Raw genomic sequence first — 19,654 nt, 5'->3', positions numbered from 1 at the left:
TTTTTCATTTATTGCAAGAACTGTATGTCACAGAAACCTGTGGAAATAGTGAGCATTGTGAGCTGTCAATTGTCAATTTTACATCTAGAATATACAGATGGGTGTCGTATGGAGTATCAGGCCACCACGAGTCTCCAGAACAGCCTCAGTGCTCCTCGCCAAGTCTGTGGAACTCTGCTGGAGGGATGAACACCATTCCTCCACAAGCTATTCCCTCATTTATATATACAACCTTTATTTAATCAGGTGTTCTCATTGAGATCAAGATCTCTTTTGCAAGAGAGACCTAAGTACAGCTGATAGAAAGCAAAACAAACAGCCAGACATAACAAACGGAAAACACGTCCTCATACCTAAACGACAGAATAGGTTGAATGCCAATGACTCCCACAACGACATGCTATGAAAGTTTATATTATATAATTTGGTCTTATGGAGATAGTGGTGGAGAGCATTGTCTCTGAACATTGGTTCAAAATCTTCCATAGGTATGAAACTGGGTTGAGATCTGGGGACTGTAAAGGCTGTAGCATTTTATTCACATCATTTTCATACTCACCAAACCGTTCAGTGAGCCCTGGTGCACGGAAGCATCTGCATCTGATATGCATTTATGCAAGTAATATTTTTAGTCAGGCCACCGCTTTCACCATTTATTTAGAAAAGGAAAAAAGGATTGACACCCTCCTCAGGTCAAATGGTAAGTAATGTAATAAGTGTTTCTTTTGATGTCAAATTTAAAGTGTAATTTGTATGACATTAATGATGTTTACATAAAATATATGCTCTTCTTGGGAAACAGAAAATGTAGCATTTGATAAAAGATTGATATTTTAATTTTAAGTTTTCAAGTTTGAGTGGTTTTATACATTTCCATTTTGTCTAAAAATGTAAATAAATTAAATGTGCTTTTTTTTTAATTAACACAACAGAAAAAGTCAAGCAGTAACCCACACACATATATAAAAAGCTATGAGTAATGAAAGCTGTCTAAGGAGAGCATTTGAAAGTTGAACTTGAGGAATGAATTCTATAGTGTGAAAGCATTTTGAATTGACTTCATTAACATGCTACTATAATAAGTATCATATAGGCTACTATATCACTTTCTTATCTGTCCTCAGGATCATTATTGAAGTTTCTGACCGCAGCAAAAGAGGAGGATAAAGTGCCCCTTCTAAATGCTGATAATGAAAACTGTAAGTTCAGTATTCCACTTTAAGTGATAACATATACCAGGCCCTCTTAAGATTCTTTATAACAATATATACCCTGTTGTTTTTTTGTCACATCAATTCAGTCAACGTCCATTTCCAGCGGGATAACAGCCACCCAACCTACTGCCTGTCATGAGCAGGAAGATACACCAACACAGGCAGCTCAGTGCTGACACTGATAACTGTGAGTTCAATACATTTCACTTTAATTGATAACACATGCCTGAGATTCTTTATGACAATGCAACCCTGTTTTTTTCTTTTTTGTTATATCAGTTCTTGAAGTTATTTAGTTATTTATTTAGGTTTTTATTGTTCTTTTATATTTTGAAAATTACAAAGTTTTTAATGTTCTATATATTAATGATGTTGAAAAACTACTAATGTGAACATTTGAAATAATAAAAAGTTTAGATTTCTCACATTTTCCGTCAGTGTCATATTATTTATAAGACAATGGTGATAAACTGTGGTTGGTGGGGTCCCCAGGGAATTTTTGCCTAGGGCCCCAACAGACTCTAGAATCGCGACTGTGCGTCTGTGACCACTACAGTTTGAGGGGTGCAGCGATGCCCCTGGTGCAGAAGAAGCGCATGCTGCGCGATTTCCTCCCGGTGACCAGGAGGAAGGTTTGAGTTCAGGCTAGGCTACAGCAGGTCAATTGCATTCAGTTTAATTTCTTGTAAATGGTTTGTTCATATTTTAATTGTAATTGTCTAATTCTGTAATATTGCATCGTTCATATCAGAATCAGAATTAGAAATACTTTATTGATCCCTGAAGGGAAACTCTTTGTTACAGTAGCTCGCCTTTACGTCAGTGCACACAGGAGAAAGTACTAGCAAAAAAATATAATACACTATAAAAACAGGTCAGAAAATAAATTAAGAACCAGGTGAGTATAAGATAAAATAAGTGTGAAGTACCAAGTGGGTTTACCGGTTGATGATGATAATACAGTATAATAATACAATGTAATAAAATAAGTAATAAGCAGTGGTGCATGTACTGTCGAGTTAAGTGTAGCTTAATGAGATTATTAAGATATTGCACAGCAGTAATAGAGGTATATAATATCAACGTCAATAAATAGGAAAAACTAACATGGGAAAACTAAATATTGCACGAGAGTAGTACACAGAATATTGCACAATTATTCAAGTATGGCAGAGATGTAATGATCAATGTCCAGTTTAGTGACCTAGGGTCATACAGACTGACACTTAGAGGGAGGAGTTAAAGAGTTTGATGGCCACAGGCAGGAATGACTTCCTGTAGCGCTCTATGGTGCTTTTTGGTGGGATGAGTCTTCCGCTGAAGGTACTCCTTTGCTTGAACAGCATGTCATGGAGCGGGTGGGAGACACTGTCTGAGATGGCATGTAGTTTGGCTAGCATCCTCCTCTCTGACACCACCGCCAGAGAGTCCAGCTCCACCCCCACAATGTCACTGGCCTTACGGATCAGTTTGTTGAGTCTGTTGGCGTCCGCTACCCTCAGCCTGCTGCCCCAGCATGCAACAGGATACAGGAAAGCACTGGCCAGCACAGACTCATAAAACATCTTCAGCATTGTCCGGCAGACGTTGAAGGACCTCAGCCTCCTCAGAAAATAGAGGCGGCTCTGGCCCTTCCTGTAAACAGCTTGAGTGTTCTTGGCCCAGTCCAGTTTATTGTCCAAGTGTACTCCCAGGTACTTGTAATCCTCTACAATGTCCACACTGACCCCCTGGATGGAAACCGGGGTCACTGGTGCCTTGGCCCTTCGTAGATCCACAACCAGCTCCATGCCGCTTGGCTTCAGCGCGATCAGCTGTTCCCTGGTGTAAACAATGCGGCCAAACAGCTGATCTGCAGCGGTGCCCCGACCGAATAGCAATAGAAGAAGTTCCACGGCGAAAAAAAGTACCAAAACACTTTCCACTCTCATTTTCGTAAAGAGCGTAGTTTAAATTATACTTACACACAAGTTACTCAAGTTTGGAAGAAAAAGGAAAGTTAAAAGTTGGAAAAAGTAAGACAACGAGACGGAGCTACGGCAACAGGCAGCATGTGGGCTGGCGCATGCGCACTAGCATATGCACTAGTAAGAGACACTATTACATTTAGTTTAGATATGATTAGTTAAACTTACCATAATATCAATAACGTTACCCTACAGCCATTAATGCTATAATGTAACATTAAAAGACTAGCATGTTTTATGTGAGGAAAGCTACTCCGTTTGCAAAGTTTAGGCTAAACATGGTATTTAGTTCACTTAACTTAGAAAGATTAAAACAACATTCATGGCAGTCCTGAAACAATCTAACACTGTTTGGGTAAAGCGAACTTAATGTTAACGTTACCTGTAAGAAAGTGCTGACTAGACACATAAACATATTTTGATGTCGGATTTCACATGCGACCGAACTCATTCTGCCGCCGGTGGCTGTTCTACTTGGTGCTGTGTCTTGGTTTGGTAAAATATAAAACTTAATCTCTGGATTTTTAAGTTTATTTGACGTGCCGAAAGCCACACAGCAACTCTTTGGCATGGTAGTGAATGCTTTGTTTCCCCCCTCGGCGTTAACAGGTGTGACGTTTTGTGGGTGTTTTCATGAATGCCGAATGTATCTATAGTCAAGCCCCTCTTTCTAAGTCAAGATTCAAATGTTTTTATGACGTTTAAAACCATCTATCCATTCAGTCATTCATTCAGTGCAAATCTGTGGTTTGGAAGCTTCTGAAATATGCTGTTGAGTTCTCTGCACATGATTTGGGTATTTAAACAGGCTATATACAGTCAGGGTATCTTAGGGGTATTTAAATCTAAATCTAAATTAACTGACTGGACCATTAAACATGTCCATTTATCCTAAACCTTTATCCTGTTTTACTATATGACTGCAGTCAGAGACGTGATTCCTTTGGGACCTCCAGTCATGAAGATCGAAATGGAGAGGATGACTGCAAAGGGGGAAGATTGCATGAAAGATGTCATTCTCTACTACAGATGAAAAAAAACGCAGCAGAGGAGAGGGGAGGGAGGGAGGACAGAGACACATCGGCTGTATAACAGAGAGCTTTGGTCATAAAGCTGCCAGGGCTCAGCAGCTTCTCTCCTTCTTCTCTCTCTTGGTGAGGATGGAGACCCTGGAAGAAGTTGAACTCTGCTTTCCACAATTCCTCAACGCTTCCTGCAAGAAGACAAAGCATTCTCACTTTGAGGTCATACTGTCTTACATTATACTGTCCTCCATCACTGTGCTCACCATAACTCTAAACCTGATAGTCATCATCTCCATCTCACACTTCAAGTATGGGAGACGTAGTGCATGGAATTGAAACAAAATGTTATATATGATAGAGTTTTTCTGGAAAATAGTGTCATGTTATTTCATTCACTGCTTGTGTCCTATAAATATAATGAATCACAATTTATTTTATATGCTTGTCTCCCTCTCCAGGCAGCTCCACACCCCCACCAACCTCCTCCTCTTCTCTCTGGCTGTCTCAGATTTCTTTGTGGGCCTCCTCATGTTCTTTCAAATTATGCTCATAGATGGCTGCTGGTTCCTCGGTGACCTTGTGTGTGTTCTGTATTATGTTTTGGACTATATTATTACCTCTACCTCAGTAGGAACCATGGTGCTCATATCTGTTGATCGCTACATAGCAATTTGTGATCCTCTGCATTACTCCACCAGAGTCACTCAAAAAAGAATTCAAGTCTGTGTTTCTCTGTGTTGGATATGCTCTATACTCTTTCAATGTATGGTGCTTAAAGATAACTTGGAAGAACCAGGCAGGTATATTTCCTGCTCTGGTGAGTGTGTGGTTGTTAGTAACTACATTGCAGGATTTGTTGATCTGGCTTTGTCCTTTATTGGTCCTGTCATTGTCATCATTGTTCTTTATATAAGAGTATTTGTGGTGGCTGTGTCTCAGGCTCGTGCCATGCGGTCTCATATTGTAGCTGTCACAATTCAGGGTTCAGTGAGTGTAACTGCTAAGAAATCTGAAATGAAAGCAGCCAGGACTCTCGGTGTTGTTATCGTTGTGTTTCTAATATGTCTCTGCCCATATTACTGTGTTGCTCTTACAAACCAAGATAACTTGCTCAATGCTTCATCTGATGCATTTGTGATGTGTCTGTTCTATTTTAATTCCTGTCTGAACCCTATAATCTATGCCTTTTTCTATCCCTGGTTCAGAAAATGTCTTAAGCTCATTGTTACACTTCAGATACTGCAGCCTGACTCCTGTGAGGCCAACATACTGTAGTGAGAGAGAGAAAGAGTGTAGTGACTAAAAATAATTTCACTATGACAAGAATATTGTACTTGGCCATGTTGAGTCAGTGAATAAAAAGATATAAGTCTGTATAAAGTGGAAATATGCTTCTTTTTCATTTATTGCAAGAACTGTATGTCACAGAAACCTGTGGAAATAGTGAGCATTGTGAGCTGTCAATTGTCAATTTTACATCTAGAATATACAGATGGGTGTCGTATGGAGTATCAGGCCACCACGAGTCTCCAGAACAGCCTCAGTGCTCCTCGCCAAGTCTGTGGAACTCTGCTGGAGGGATGAACACCATTCCTCCACAAGCTATTCCCTCATTTATATATACAACCTTTATTTAATCAGGTGTTCTCATTGAGATCAAGATCTCTTTTGCAAGAGAGACCTAAGTACAGCTGATAGAAAGCAAAACAAACAGCCAGACATAACAAACGGAAAACACGTCCTCATACCTAAACGACAGAATAGGTTGAATGCCAATGACTCCCACAACGACATGCTATGAAAGTTTATATTATATAATTTGGTCTTATGGAGATAGTGGTGGAGAGCATTGTCTCTGAACATTGGTTCAAAATCTTCCATAGGTATGAAACTGGGTTGAGATCTGGGGACTGTAAAGGCCGTGAGCATTTTATTCACATCATTTTCATACTCACCAAACCGTTCAGTGAGCCCTGGTGCACGGAAGCATCTGCATCTGATATGCATTTATGCAAGTAATATTTTTAGTCAGGCCACCGCTTTCACCATTTATTTAGAAAAGGAAAAAAGGATTGACACCCTCCTCAGGTCAAATGGTAAGTAATGTAATAAGTGTTTCTTTTGATGTCAAATTTAAAGTGTAATTTGTATGACATTAATGATGTTTACATAAAATATATGCTCTTCTTGGGAAACAGAAAATGTAGCATTTGATAAAAGATTGATATTTTAATTTTAAGTTTTCAAGTTTGAGTGGTTTTATACATTTCCATTTTGTCTAAAAATGTAAATAAATTAAATGTGCTTTTTTTTAATTAACACAACAGAAAAAGTCAAGCAGTAACCCACACACATATATAAAAAAGCTATGAGTAATGAAAGCTGTCTAAGGAGAGCATTTGAAAGTTGAACTTGAGGAATGAATTCTATAGTGTGAAAGCATTTTGAATTGACTTCATTAACATGCTACTATAATAAGTATCATATAGGCTACTATATAACTTTCTTATCTGTCCTCAGGATCATTATTGAAGTTTCTGACCGCAGCAAAGAGGAGGATAAAGTGCCCTTCTAAATGCTGATAATGAAAACTGTAAGTTCAGTATTCCACTTTAAGTGATAACATATACCAGGCCCTCTTAAGATTCTTTATAACAATATATACCCTGTTGTTTTTTTGTCACATCAGTTCAGTCAACGTCCATTTCCAGCGGGATAACAGCCACCCAACCTACTGCCTGTCATGAGCAGGAAGATACACCAACACAGGCAGCTCAGTGCTGACACTGATAACTGTGAGTTCAATACATTTCACTTTAATTGATAACACATGCCTGAGATTCTTTATGACGATGCAACCCTGTTTTTTTCTTTTTTGTTATATCAGTTCTTGAAGTTATTTAGTTATTTATTTAGGTTTTTATTGTTCTTTTATATTTTGAAAATTACAAAGTTTTTAATGTTCTATATATTAATGATGTTGAAAAACTACTAATGTGAACATTTGAAATAATAAAAAGTTTAAATTTCTCACATTTTCCGTCAGTGTCATATTATTTATAAGACAATGGTGATAAACTGTGGTTGGTGGGGTCCCCAGGGAATTTTTGCCTAGGGCCCCAACAGACTCTAGAATCGCCACTGTGCGTCTGTGACCACTACAGTTTGAGGGGTGCAGCGATGCCCCTGGTGCAGAAGAAGCGCATGCTGCGCAATTTCCTCCCGGTGACCAGGAGGAAGGTTTGAGTTCAGGCTAGGCTACAGCAGGTCAATTGCATTCAGTTTAATTTCTTGTAAATGGTTTGTTCATATTTTAATTGTAATTGTCTAATTCTGTAATATTGCATTGTTCAAATTTGGCACAATGGCCGAGGTGTTTTAGTGCCCAGCCCAAAAAAAAACATTCATTAGCCTTGTGTGGTGTTGACTGTTTGACATGAAAAGTGACCGTTCTGTCGGTGTCTCTGCTCATCATTTCTCTCGATTCCCTGAATGCATAGGCCTAATCTGTAAGTTCTTAAACCTATGTTAAATGTTATTGTGATTGAGTTGTTTTTGAAAATGAAATGCTATTAAATAGGCTATATGTCTCATTATCATTAAACAGTTAAAATGATGGCAATAGAATAGAATAATCGATTTGAAATGATGGACAACGAGAAAGTCTAACGCAACCTCTGAGTAGAGCCTGGATGATGGTATTAAAGGCGGAGCTAAAAAGCTAAAATGTGGGTGCACGTGCGTGATTGCAAAGACCAGCTCAAGAAGCATGTAACAAACCGTTATGGCTAGTCAGACTTATATTGACTAATGCCAGGTAAGGTTACCTTATGGGGAATGAGCAACCAGCAGAAAGCTGGTGAAATCTACATTACCAGGTTTACCAAGTTTATACATACCGTCGGTGTCTCGTCATGGTTGGGGAGACAGGGCGGAATCAGCGAAAGGGAAAACAGTCCTTTCCCCCAGCCTGGAAATGCTGGGAAAGCGTGTTTTTTTTTACTCACGTGCTAATGTCAACAAGAAGTCATTATCATTATATAGAGTCCTTGCTGTCATTTGACAAAGAATGCTGCATTGAAAAATTAAACAGAATCGGATCGGATGGTTGTCCGTGTCTCATAAAAGACTGGACGAATGATCCAACTAAATGGCCCAGAGTGTCATTTCCCAGATATTGACTGCTGTCAGGTTGAGTCACCTGGTAAGAGACACTATTACATTTAGTATAGATATGATTAATTAAACTTACCATAATATCAATAACGTTACCCTACAGCCATTAATGCTATAATGTAACATTAAAAGACTAGCATGTTTTAGTGTATTCCACGCACAGTTTCGAGACAGTAGCAGCGCTAATGTTAGCTGTTGTAAAACGTGCTGTGAGGAAAGCTACTCCGTTTGCAAAGTTTAGGCTAAACATGGTATTTAGTTCACTTAACTTAGAAAGATTAATCCAACATTCATGGCAGTCCTGAAACAATCTAACTCTGTTTGGGTAAAGCGAACTTAATGTTAACGTTACCTGTAAGAAAGTGCTGACTAGACACATAAACATATTTTGATGTCGGATTTCACATGCGACCGAACTCATTCTGCCGCCGGTGGCTGTTCTACTTGGTGCTGTGTCTTGGTTTGGTAAAATATAAAACTTAATCTCTGGATTTTTAAGTTTATTTGACGTGCCGAAAGCCACACAGCAACTGTTCGGCATGGTAGTGAATGCTTTGTTTCCCCCCTCGGTGTTAACAGGTGTGACGTTTTGTGGGTGTTTTCATGAATGCCGAATGTATCTATAGTCAAGCCCCTCTTTCTAAGTCAAGATTCAAATGTTTTTATGACGTTTAAAACCATCTATCCATTCAGTCATTCATTCAGTGCAAATCTGTGGTTTGGAAGCTTCTGAAATATGCTGTTGAGTTCTCTGCACATGATTTGGGTATTTAAACAGGCTATATACAGTCAGGGTATCTTAGGGGTATTTAAATCTAAATCTAAATTAACTGACTGAACCATTAAACATGTCCATTTATCCTAAACCTTTATCCTGTTTTACTATATGACTGCAGTCAGAGACGTGATTCCTTTGGGACCTCCAGTCATGAAGATCGAAATGGAGAGGATGACTGCAAAGGGGGAAGATTGCATGAAAGATGTCATTCTCTACTACAGATGAAAAAAAACGCAGCAGAGGAGAGGGGAGGGAGGGAGGACAGAGACACATCGGCTGTATAACAGAGAGCTTTGGTCATAAAGCTGCCAGGGCTCAGCAGCTTCTCTCCTTCCTTCTCTCTCTCAGTGAGGATGGAGACCCTGGAAGAAGTTGAACTCTGCTTTCCACAATTCCTCAACGCTTCCTGCAAGAAGCCAAAGCGTTCTCACTTTGAGGTCATACTGTCTTACATTATACTGTCCTCCATCACTGTGCTCACCATAACTCTAAACCTGATAGTCATCATCTCCATCTCACACTTCAAGTATGGGAGACGTAGTGCATGGAATTGAAACAAAATGTTATATATGATAGAGTTTTTCTGGAAAATAGTGTCATGTTATTTCATTCACTGCTTGTGTCCTATAAATATAATGAATCACAATTTATTTAATGTGTGTATTGCTTGTCTCCCTCTCCAGGCAGCTCCACACCCCCACCAACCTCCTCCTCTTCTCTCTGGCTGTCTCAGATTTATTTGTGGGCCTCCTCATGGTCTTTCAAATTATGATCATAGATGGCTGCTGGTTCCTCGGTGACCTTGTGTGTGTTCTGTATTATGTTTTGGACTATATTATTACCTCTACCTCAGTAGGAACCATGGTGCTCATATCTGTTGATCGCTACATAGCAATTTGTGATCCTCTGCATTACTCCACCAGAGTCACTCAAAAAAGAATTCAAGTCTGTGTTTCTCTGTGTTGGATATGCTCTATACTCTTTCAATGTATGGTTCTTAAGAATAACTTGGAAGAACCAGGCAGCTCTATTTCCTGCTCTGGTGAGTGTGTGGTTGTTAGTAACTACATTGCAGGATTTGTTGATCTGGCTTTGTCCTTTATTGGTCCTGTCATTGTCATCATTGTTCTTTATATAAGAGTGTTTGTGGTGGCTGTGTCTCAGGCTCGTGCCATGCGGTCTCATATTGTAGCTGTCACAATTCAGGGTTCAGTGAGTGTAACTGCTAAGAAATCTGAAATGAAAGCAGCCAGGACTCTCGGTGTTGTTATCGTTGTGTTTCTAATATGTCTCTGCCCATATTACTGTGTTGCTCTTACAAACCAAGATAACTTGCTCAATGCTTCATCTGATGCATTTGTGGTATGCCTCTTCTATTTTAATTCCTGTCTGAACCCTATAATCTATGCCTTTTTCTATCCCTGGTTCAGAAAATGTCTTAAGCTCATTGTTACACTTCAGATACTGCAGCCTGACTCCTGTGAGGCCAACATACTGTAGTGAGAGAGAGTAGTGACTAAAAACATTTGAAGAAAAGAAAATTATACTTGGCCATATTGTAATGAATTAAAAAATATAAGATTGTGTAAAGTGAACACATCCTTCTCTTTGCATTTATTGCATGGACTGTATGTCATATAAACCTGTAGAAATAGTGAGCATTAAAAGACAATCTACACAATTGTCTCCTGTATATTGTCAGTGTTAAATCTAGTATATATATCTGTATATGTTACAGAATGGAATTTACATTGTATGCATTCAAGCAAGCAGTTATCATAACCATGCAATATCGTCAGTCATGCACCTTTATCATTTAATTGTTTAATCTGATGTTAAAGGCCTGACTCACAGTCAACGTTCCAGTTCATCTCAAAGGTGTTGGATGGGATTTAGGTTCTGTGCAGGCCCGTCAAGTTCCTCCACACCAAACTTGGACAACCATTTCTTTATAGACCTGACTTTGTTCATGGGGGCAATGTCATATTAAAACTGGAAAAGGTCTTCTCCAAACTGTTGTTTTGTCTGAACCATAATTATATGCTGTAGCATTAAGATTTTCCTTAACCAAGGAGCCTAGCCCAAACCATGAAAATCCCCAGACAAAAAGTACACAAAAGTCAACATACTACTAGTACTACTACTACTACTACTCCTAGTACTTTGGATTTTGATACCCCAAGGACTCCTCCTCTAGCAACTTAAGGGTAAACTGTCAACTTTTACACAAAAAAACACAAATTTGACAAATACACATTTGCAGAAAAACTCAAGCTTCCAACAGAAAGATCCCTTTTATGGCCTCCCTGCCTGTAGGCTACAACACATTTTAATGTAGTAGTGGAGCACAGATTCAGCAGTGCATTCTGATCATTTCTCTGATGCATTATCAATACTAATATTGTGATTGTGTGAACTTATTGATTTCAATATTGTCATATTGTCAGATCATCTTTATCAGTATACCACCATCATATTATGGTAAACATTTTGTGATTTAGGCCTACCCTGTGAATCCAACCCCTTTTGTATGATGATGATCCAAGAATATAATTAAAGGGTAATTCCGGTAAACCTGGGCCCTATTTTTTATTTTTTCAAACATATTTTGGGGTCTAAATGATTAATAGGTACAAAAAGTTTTGGAATTGGTCAAGTAGATCGCCTTAGCCGGCAGCCGTGAAACGGGTTGCAATGGCTGCAACATAATCCTTCCGGGCAATTGCTCCTGTCAAAAGTGCGTCCACTAAAAGTGCTTGTTTTTGCCACTGACAGGCTCAGATTGTTATTATGTGTCTGTGACAACATCATGAAAAAGATCCCTACAGAGATAGACCTTTTTGTTAAAGAGTAAGATGACTTGATGACTTACTGGTTCAAGTTTCCACCATCGTCTTGCTGCAACAGCTCACCTCTCGTGAGATTTCAGAGTGAGACTTCTCCTTGAGCAAGTCTTTCTGGTTAAACAAAAAGATCTTAATCTTAAACAAAAAGGTATATCTCTGTAGGGATGCTTTCCATAATGTTGTCAGCAGTATTGTGCAAGTTACTAAAATTAAGTAATTAGTTACAGTTACTAGTTAGCCTACTTCTCTCAAAAGTAATTGAATTACTTTACCAATTACTGCATATAAAAGTAATTAGGGCATAGTTACTAGGGAAAGTAACTTTTGCGTTACTTTTAAATGTCTGCTTCAATTCTCTTATTAATGCGCACAGTTGAAACACAATCAATGCAACCCCACGTCACGCTGTGGTGGCCAATCCAGCGATCAGACTGGTCAAACTGCTCACAGTCTGTGTCTAGCTTGTAATCTATGCTGAAAAATAAGGATACTAAGAATCAGCACCAGGAGTGAGAAAGCCAGTGAATCAGAGAAACAAAACTTTGTTTTCTCATTGTTTCACAGTGATTACTTTCTAAAGCACAAACAAACACGCCCTACTGGACCAATTCCAAAATCTTTTGTACCTAATAGTCATTTAGACCCAGAAAAAATAGGGCCCAGGTTTAAAATAATAAAAAAAACTTTATTTATAGAGCACTTATCAAAACAAAGTACAAAGTGCTTCACAACAAGAGAAATAAAATACCACAGTGAATGACAAGATATAAAGAAATAAAATACATAAAATACACAAAAGCAATAAAATAAACAGTAAAATAAACAGCCATTTCAGATAAAATCAGGATATGCTTTCAGATAAAAATGTCTTTTGAGACGAGACTTAAACGAAGACACTGACTCAGACAACCTAATTTCTTCGGGCAAGTTGTTCCAGAGCCTTGGTGCCCTGATAGAAAAAGCTCTGTCCCCCTTAGTTTTCATCCTGGACTCAGGAACAGACATGAGACCCCTGCCTGAGGATCTCAAACTGCGTGAAGGTTCATAAGGGATTACAAGGTCTAAAATATAATCTGGGGCCAGGCCATGAAGAGCCTTAAAAGTAATCAACAAAATCTTAAAATCAATCCTAAAACCAACAGGGAGCCAATGTAAAGAGGCTAAAACAGGTGTTATGTGGTCGAACTTCTTGGTCCTGGTTAACAGCCTAGCAGCTGAGTTTTGTACAGTCTGCAGTCGTGTCAGAGCTTTTTGATTAAGACAAGTGAACAGGCTGTTACAATAATCAAGGCGTGAGGAGATAAAAGCATGTACAACAGTTTCTGCATCACCAAGATTTAAAATAGATCGTATTTTTGCAATGTTTCTGAGGTGATAAAAACATGATTGGACAAGCTTAGTGATATGTTGCTCAAAACATAAATTGCTATCAAACAGGACACCAAGATTTCTTGCAACAGGCTTGATATGTTGTGACAGGTTACCAGTAGATGGCAGTATTTGTTTAGTGATGTGTTGGGGCCCAATAACAGGGATTTCAGTTTTATTTGAGTTGAGCTGAAGAAAATTTATTGACATCCAATTTTTTATGTCAGACAGGCAGTCCTGCAGAGAACTCAGCATACTAAGGTCAGTGGGCTTGACAGAGAGGTACAACTGCGTGTCATCCGCATAACAATGAAAAGAAATGCCATGTCTGCAGATCACATGACCCAAAGGAAGCATGTACAAGGAGAACAGTATTGGTCCCAGAATTGAACCTTGAGGCACACCGTACTCGATATGGGAGAAGGATGACATGAAGTTGTTAATGCTGACACAGAATTTCCTTTTGGACAGATAAGATGAGAACAAGTCTAGTGCAGTGCCAGATATGCTCACCCAGTGCCTCAGTCTATCTAAAAGAATGCCACGATCAATTGTATCAAAGGCAGCACTTTGGCAGCACTAAAAGGCAATTTGGAGATTGGGCGATAGTTATCCAGGAGGGTGGGATCAAGCCCAGGTTTTTTTTAGGACTGGCTGGACACAAGCTGTTTTAAAGAAATCAGGGACGCAGCCAGTAGACAGCGAGCTGTCAAAAATAATTTGTAAAAGGGGTGCAATACAATCCATAACTTCCAATAAAAACCTAGTTGGGATTTTGTCCAGAGGGCTGGAGGACAGTTTCATAAGAGACATGATGTCTGCGAGTTCAGGCAGCATAACAGCAGAAAAACTGCTCAAAGAATCCCTGAGTGGGTTATTCACATCTAAAAAGGCAGGATTGGGGGTGATATCAGATCTTATTAACTCCACCTTTCCAGCAAAGTGCAAAATAAACTTTTCACAATCAGCATCAAACTCAGCAGGTGCACAAGGAGAGGCAGGGTTAACTAACTGATCCACAGTCTTAAATAGGAATCTGGGGTTGTGCTGATGGTCAGAAATAAGTGCAGAGAAATGACATGTTCTTGCATCCTTCACCATCCTATTATAAAGGTGTAATAACTCTTTCATGGCCACAAAGTGGACCTGGAGACTTTCTTCCATCTGCGTTCTGCTCTTCTGCATTTCTTTTTACAGCTTCGAATACTGTCATTTAACCATGGCTGTTTTCTAGTCTTTGAGTTTGGTACATTTTTCAGAGGAACTATGAGATCTAAGGTTGAAGAACACAGATAGTTAAAATAATCAAACAAATCGTTGGTGTTGGAGGGATTGGGAAACACACTGCCAGGAGGATTGAACAGTGTACAGAATTTTATGACACTATACTCATTAAGGACGCGTGTGTACTTAGAGCGGGATAAGACAGTACTAACAGCCTCTAATTCACAGTTAAAAACAATGCATAGGTGATCAGATACAGACATGTCCCTGATTTCCACAGATGGGGGTTTCAGGCCCAGACCAAAGACTAGGTGAAAGGTGTGGCCACGGGAATGAGTTTGGCCAGACACATGTTGTTGAAAGTTAAGAGTTAGTGATATTTAAAAAATCAGCAGCAAGGGCATTAGAGGAGTCGTCAACATGGATATTAAAATCACCACAAAGAAGAATTCTATCATAATTTAACACAAGACTGGATAAAAACTCAGGGAGTTCCAACAAGAAGGAGCCAGCTGGATTAGGGGGCCGATAAATAATAGCAAATATGACCGGGAGGGGGCCGCCAAGTTTAAAAATGAGCACTTCAAAGGAGGAAAAATCATTGCAAGCTATGAGGTTACACTTACAATGCTTCCTATAGACAGTAACAAGGCCCCCACCTCGACCACAGACCCTAGGGCGACTAAAGCAGTCAAAATCAGGAGTGCACAATTCAGCCAGCTGACTGTGATCACCAGGATGTAACAAGGATTCAGTTAAAAAACATAAAATCTAAATCAGTAGAAGAGATAAAATCATTTAAAATAAACGTGTTAGAGAGGGATCTTACATTGAGATGAGCCATCTTGAAAAGTCTGTGCTGCTTCAGATTTGAGGTTGAGAGTGGAGGTCGGGTTCTGGCCCGGATCTTTATTAAGTTATTATTATTGCTGTGTCGGCTGTGTCTGTTTCGCACAAAGGACCTATCCGAAATTACCACAGAAATGTTATAATGATCCGGGCTCCAGATAGTAGCACTATGATCAGTCCACAAGGGGGAGGTAGTGACAGCAAAGGGTGCGTGGCTGTTTTTGGTGGGCAGAGAAGAGGATGAGCGAGGGGAAACAGGTGATGTAAATAGTCAACAACGTGAGGAGGACAGCACAGCGTGCTGCAAGTTAGCCGCCAGCATGCGACTACCTGACTTGTTTACCGGAATTACCCTAAAAATACTTACCATATTGGCCTTTTTTCTAGCACCACACTCACAATATGTCTCCTTCAAAAGTCTTTGAAAAAAAGAGCTCTTGACCACACTAAAAATAAACCTTGAATTTTTTGAAATTGTGTATGATTCAATGTCCCCTCTCTCATGTCACATACCCTAACAAAACAAAGTTAAATATCCTTTGATTGTTGATGTTGATGATCAATCATTAGATGGTAATTTCATTTCAATTTTGGATTTGAATGAGCATCATATTTATGTTGTTACATTTAAAAAATATATTTCTGAATCCTTATTTTTGTTTAATAAAAACTGATGTACTTTATTTTCTCTCTGTGGGTGCACACAGTACTCCATCAGTTCTCAATCAATGTAATTCTATTAATTAATTAATTATTGCATTTAGAACATTGCAAACACAAAACAGTTCTTGCTCTTAGTGAAATAACAAACCGCTTACAGGCCAGCAACCCCAGAAGATTCAAGTTTTGCATTTAAAGCAATAACATTTTATTGTCAAAAGAACATCCTGCACTTTTCATTAATAGTGAACTTATATAAATACTCTCGATGAAAATGTAGAGTTGAGATGTTTTTAATGTCAACAAATTTTTACAAGCATGTCTAATTTTTGACAGTTTAAGACCATACATGATTGGATTTTGAAGAGGCTGAATGATCACTACATACATGGACAAAATAACACACAGTGGATATGGAACAGAGAACATGTTAAATCTCTGAGAGATCAAACTATAAAAACAGGCAAAGACAAAGCTAATGAGTGAAACTAAATGTGGAGTGCAGGTTTCATAAGCCTTTGTTTTGGTCTCTTTGGAAGCTTTTAAACACACAGCAAAAATCTTTACATAAGTGAATGAAATATAACTGACAGGAGCAGCAACAGTGAAAATAAGGCCAAACACCAGATCATGAATAAGTGACACTGTTCTGTCTGATGAACAAGAAAGTTCAACTACAAGGTGGTGTGCACAAAAAACTTTGTTGATAACAGTCCCACAACGCTTTAAACGAATAGTGAATGACAGTAAAACTCCAACCTCTACAAAAGAAACAATCCAAATAACAAGAATAACCTTTTGTACTATTCTTTTGGTTATTATGGCATTGTAATGTAAAGGCTTACAAATACATATATATCTGTCATATGCCATTATTGTCAAAGTTCCAAATTCAATAGCTACATATGTATGAATGTTAAATATTTGAAGGAAGCAGTAAAAGGCAGAAATTTCATGAGTCTCTGACAAGATTTGTGCCATCAAGCAGGGCAACAAAGACGTGCTGCCATATATTTCATTAACAAACAAACTACACAGGAATAGATACATGGGCTCATGCAGATTTCTGTCCACAAAAATGATGGCAATAAGAACAGTGTTGGCAAAAATAACTGATATGTAAAATAGCATTGCCAGGATGAAATAAAGGTACTTTAAGTGTCCCATGTTACCATACATAGAAAACACAAATGACACAATCTGTGTTGAGTTCTCCATTGGCCCAGTAATGCGACACAAGAATTAATTTGCTCATTTGTCTTTTGAGGATGTGTTATTGCAAATGTTGAAAAGAAAAGCAATGGTAAAATGGAAAAAGTGTTTTAAGAGTCAATAGAGAAAATTACTAAAAAATGTTAGTTGTAGAATATGTGCAACCCTGAACAGGATAAGTAACTTAGACAATGGATTAATTTATTGGATATAGAATATAGTTAGAAAAGTATGGTTCTTTTACTAATAAGCAAGACATTTTTAGTAGACATTATACTATAGCAAAACACATCCAGAGAACCGGTAATTAGAAACATCCATTAAAAAAAAGCTAAGATAAATTAATGTGAAAGCCTATTCCAAAAAAACTATGTGATTTTATGAACCATGTGATTGTGATTTTGGATATACCATGTTGGCATATCAGTCATGTCCCAGTTATCACAGATTAAATTCACCAAACAGTTTGAGAGATGGACAATCAATAGAAAACGGTGTGCTGTAACTTCCCCTCCCTACTGTAACTTCCCCTCCCTACTGAGACAAACAGAAGCAGTTGCTGAACCTTTATACTGATGTTCAGGCAGGCAAACGAAAAATGACAAGCAGAATATGACCAATCAAAAGTTTTTTTTCTGGTAGAATGCCATGTACAGTATGAATGTAGAAAGTACAGAGGTGGGACCAAGTCATTGTTTTGACGGTCAAAAGTAAGTAAGTCAAGACAGTCAAGTCCCAAGTCAAGTAGAAGTCCTAAACTTTGAGTTCAGAGTGCTTAAAGTCCAAATGAGTAGGATTTGTTGGTTGCTGTATATGACAACGTTTCTGTATCAGTTCTTAAACATTAGAAAAAAAAATACACTGCCAACAGTAATGTTAGCTATCATCAGCTATATGCCAGCTCATTACAGACACTAGCAATGAGTCTCCGACGATCAACTCTGTACGTTGGTTTGGGACAGCCGCGGTAACCGATGTGGCTTGTGTGTTAGACAGAAAATTATTCTAAAGCTTTATTTAGCTTTATTTAGCTTTATTTATTCGCCTCGCTATATTTGCGTTTTTCAGCGTTGTGTGTCTGCCATTTTCGTAGCTTCCTCACACCCTGCACACTGTTATTGGCTGGGGGCGACACACCCACTGCCCAAATGTTGACGCCCAGAAACGTCCCAAACACAACAAAATGAAGCCATGGAGCTGCTGGCTTGTAGGCCCACCATCCACAAGGATAGGCATAAAGGTCAGGTGCGATGTCAGTTGGGTAGCAGGCAGAGGCGGGGGCCTCAGCATACTAATGCCTGGCTGTGTAAACTTGCAGTTGGGATGTTGAATATGAATCATGTCTGGGGATAGTAGCTGGAGTTTGTGATGGAGGTGGAAGCTGGAGAGGGGGGGATACACACATGCCCCCAGCTGAGCACCGCAGTATTTTGGCTGAGTGTCGCAGAGGGGAAGAGAGAGAGAGTTTGTTTCTTGGAGTCTCTGTGTGGTGTCCGGGACAGGGCACCACCTGGGGACCTTGTCCATTGAAGACTGCCTATCTGGTCTGCATGTGCCTTAATCAACCTTGGTTCTTGTTCATAAGTGGAAGTTAGATTGATTGGGAGATGCACAGACAGATAGGTGTCGCGCCGGCAGTGATGTGGGCATTGTACTGAACTGTTGTGGTAAAGAGAGAGCTGAGCCTGAAGTTCAAGTTCTCCATTTACCATCTGATCTAAATTTCAACCTTCATCTATGATCATGAGCTTTGGCTAATGACTGACATAACGCTTATGCCCATGGGGCCCAGTTGGGCTCTTGTTCATGAGTAAAGGTAAGATTAACCACGATATTGACTGTTTGGTGCAGCACAGGCAGTGATGTGGGTGTTTTACCGGTCTGTGGTGAAAATGGAGTTAAGTCTGAAGGGGAAGTTCTCAGTTTACCAGTTGATATAATAGACTGTATAAAGATGGACGACATGACAGCTCCCCAAAAATGAAGCCAAAACATCTCAATCACCACCAGGTGGCTGGCTGCAGTCTAGGTCATAAACCCCGCCCCCTCCATGTTAGCGGATGGGACGTAGGAACTAAAAAATCAAATACAAATACATTTTTCCAAAAGATGGTTTTAGGTAGGTACGCTTTTTCTTTTAAGTTTGGTTTTAATTAGTTATTTGATGCTATAAAAAGGGGGTTTCACGTCATGATTGACAGCTAAGCCCTGCTCGTGACTGAGTCGGCCGGGTATATGGGCGGCTCCAACCCTGATCACTACTGCACAGACTCTGGCTCCAAATGACGTCACCAGCACAAGATGGCAGCGCTACTCTCATGATGCAACATACATA

General features: G+C 39.2%; 3 protein-coding genes across 5 annotated transcripts; 2 read left to right on the top strand and 1 right to left on the bottom strand.

The window, feature by feature from the left end:
- Window positions 1-543: 543 nt before the first annotated feature.
- LOC122886004 (trace amine-associated receptor 13c-like) lies at window positions 544-5,582 on the top strand. 2 transcript variants are annotated; one of them, XM_044217844.1, is made up of 5 exons: window positions 544-700; window positions 1,125-1,199; window positions 1,301-1,401; window positions 4,108-4,514; window positions 4,665-5,582. In XM_044217844.1, the coding sequence occupies exons 4-5, from the start codon at window positions 4,192-4,194 to the stop codon at window positions 5,479-5,481; spliced, it is 1,140 nt and encodes a 379-aa protein (XP_044073779.1). In that variant the 5' UTR covers window positions 544-700; window positions 1,125-1,199; window positions 1,301-1,401; window positions 4,108-4,191; the 3' UTR covers window positions 5,482-5,582. The 2 variants fall into 2 exon arrangements, with proteins under 2 accessions (XP_044073779.1, XP_044073778.1); XM_044217843.1 differs by having other exon boundaries at window positions 544-1,199.
- Window positions 5,583-6,780: 1,198 nt separating this feature from the next.
- LOC122886007 (trace amine-associated receptor 13c-like) lies at window positions 6,781-10,838 on the top strand. Of its 2 annotated transcripts, XM_044217848.1 has the most exons (4): window positions 6,781-6,799; window positions 6,896-7,001; window positions 9,279-9,686; window positions 9,844-10,838. In XM_044217848.1, the coding sequence occupies exons 3-4, from the start codon at window positions 9,514-9,516 to the stop codon at window positions 10,658-10,660; spliced, it is 990 nt and encodes a 329-aa protein (XP_044073783.1). In that variant the 5' UTR covers window positions 6,781-6,799; window positions 6,896-7,001; window positions 9,279-9,513; the 3' UTR covers window positions 10,661-10,838. The 2 variants fall into 2 exon arrangements, with proteins under 2 accessions (XP_044073783.1, XP_044073784.1); XM_044217849.1 differs by lacking the exon at window positions 6,781-6,799 and having other exon boundaries at window positions 6,857-7,001.
- A 5,322-nt stretch (window positions 10,839-16,160) lies between these two features.
- Window positions 16,161-17,825, bottom strand: LOC122885621 (olfactory receptor 51L1-like). Its single transcript, XM_044216969.1, has one exon. The coding sequence runs from the start codon at window positions 17,323-17,325 to the stop codon at window positions 16,300-16,302; it is 1,026 nt and encodes a 341-aa protein (XP_044072904.1). The 5' UTR covers window positions 17,326-17,825; the 3' UTR covers window positions 16,161-16,299.
- Window positions 17,826-19,654: the final 1,829 nt, after the last annotated feature.

Source organism: Siniperca chuatsi, linkage group LG12 (assembly GCF_020085105.1).
Source record: "Siniperca chuatsi isolate FFG_IHB_CAS linkage group LG12, ASM2008510v1, whole genome shotgun sequence".
Taxonomy (NCBI): domain Eukaryota; kingdom Metazoa; phylum Chordata; class Actinopteri; order Centrarchiformes; family Sinipercidae; genus Siniperca; species Siniperca chuatsi.
The sequence above is the reverse complement of the archived record's forward strand: the minus strand, read 5'-3'. Positions and strand labels throughout refer to the sequence as shown.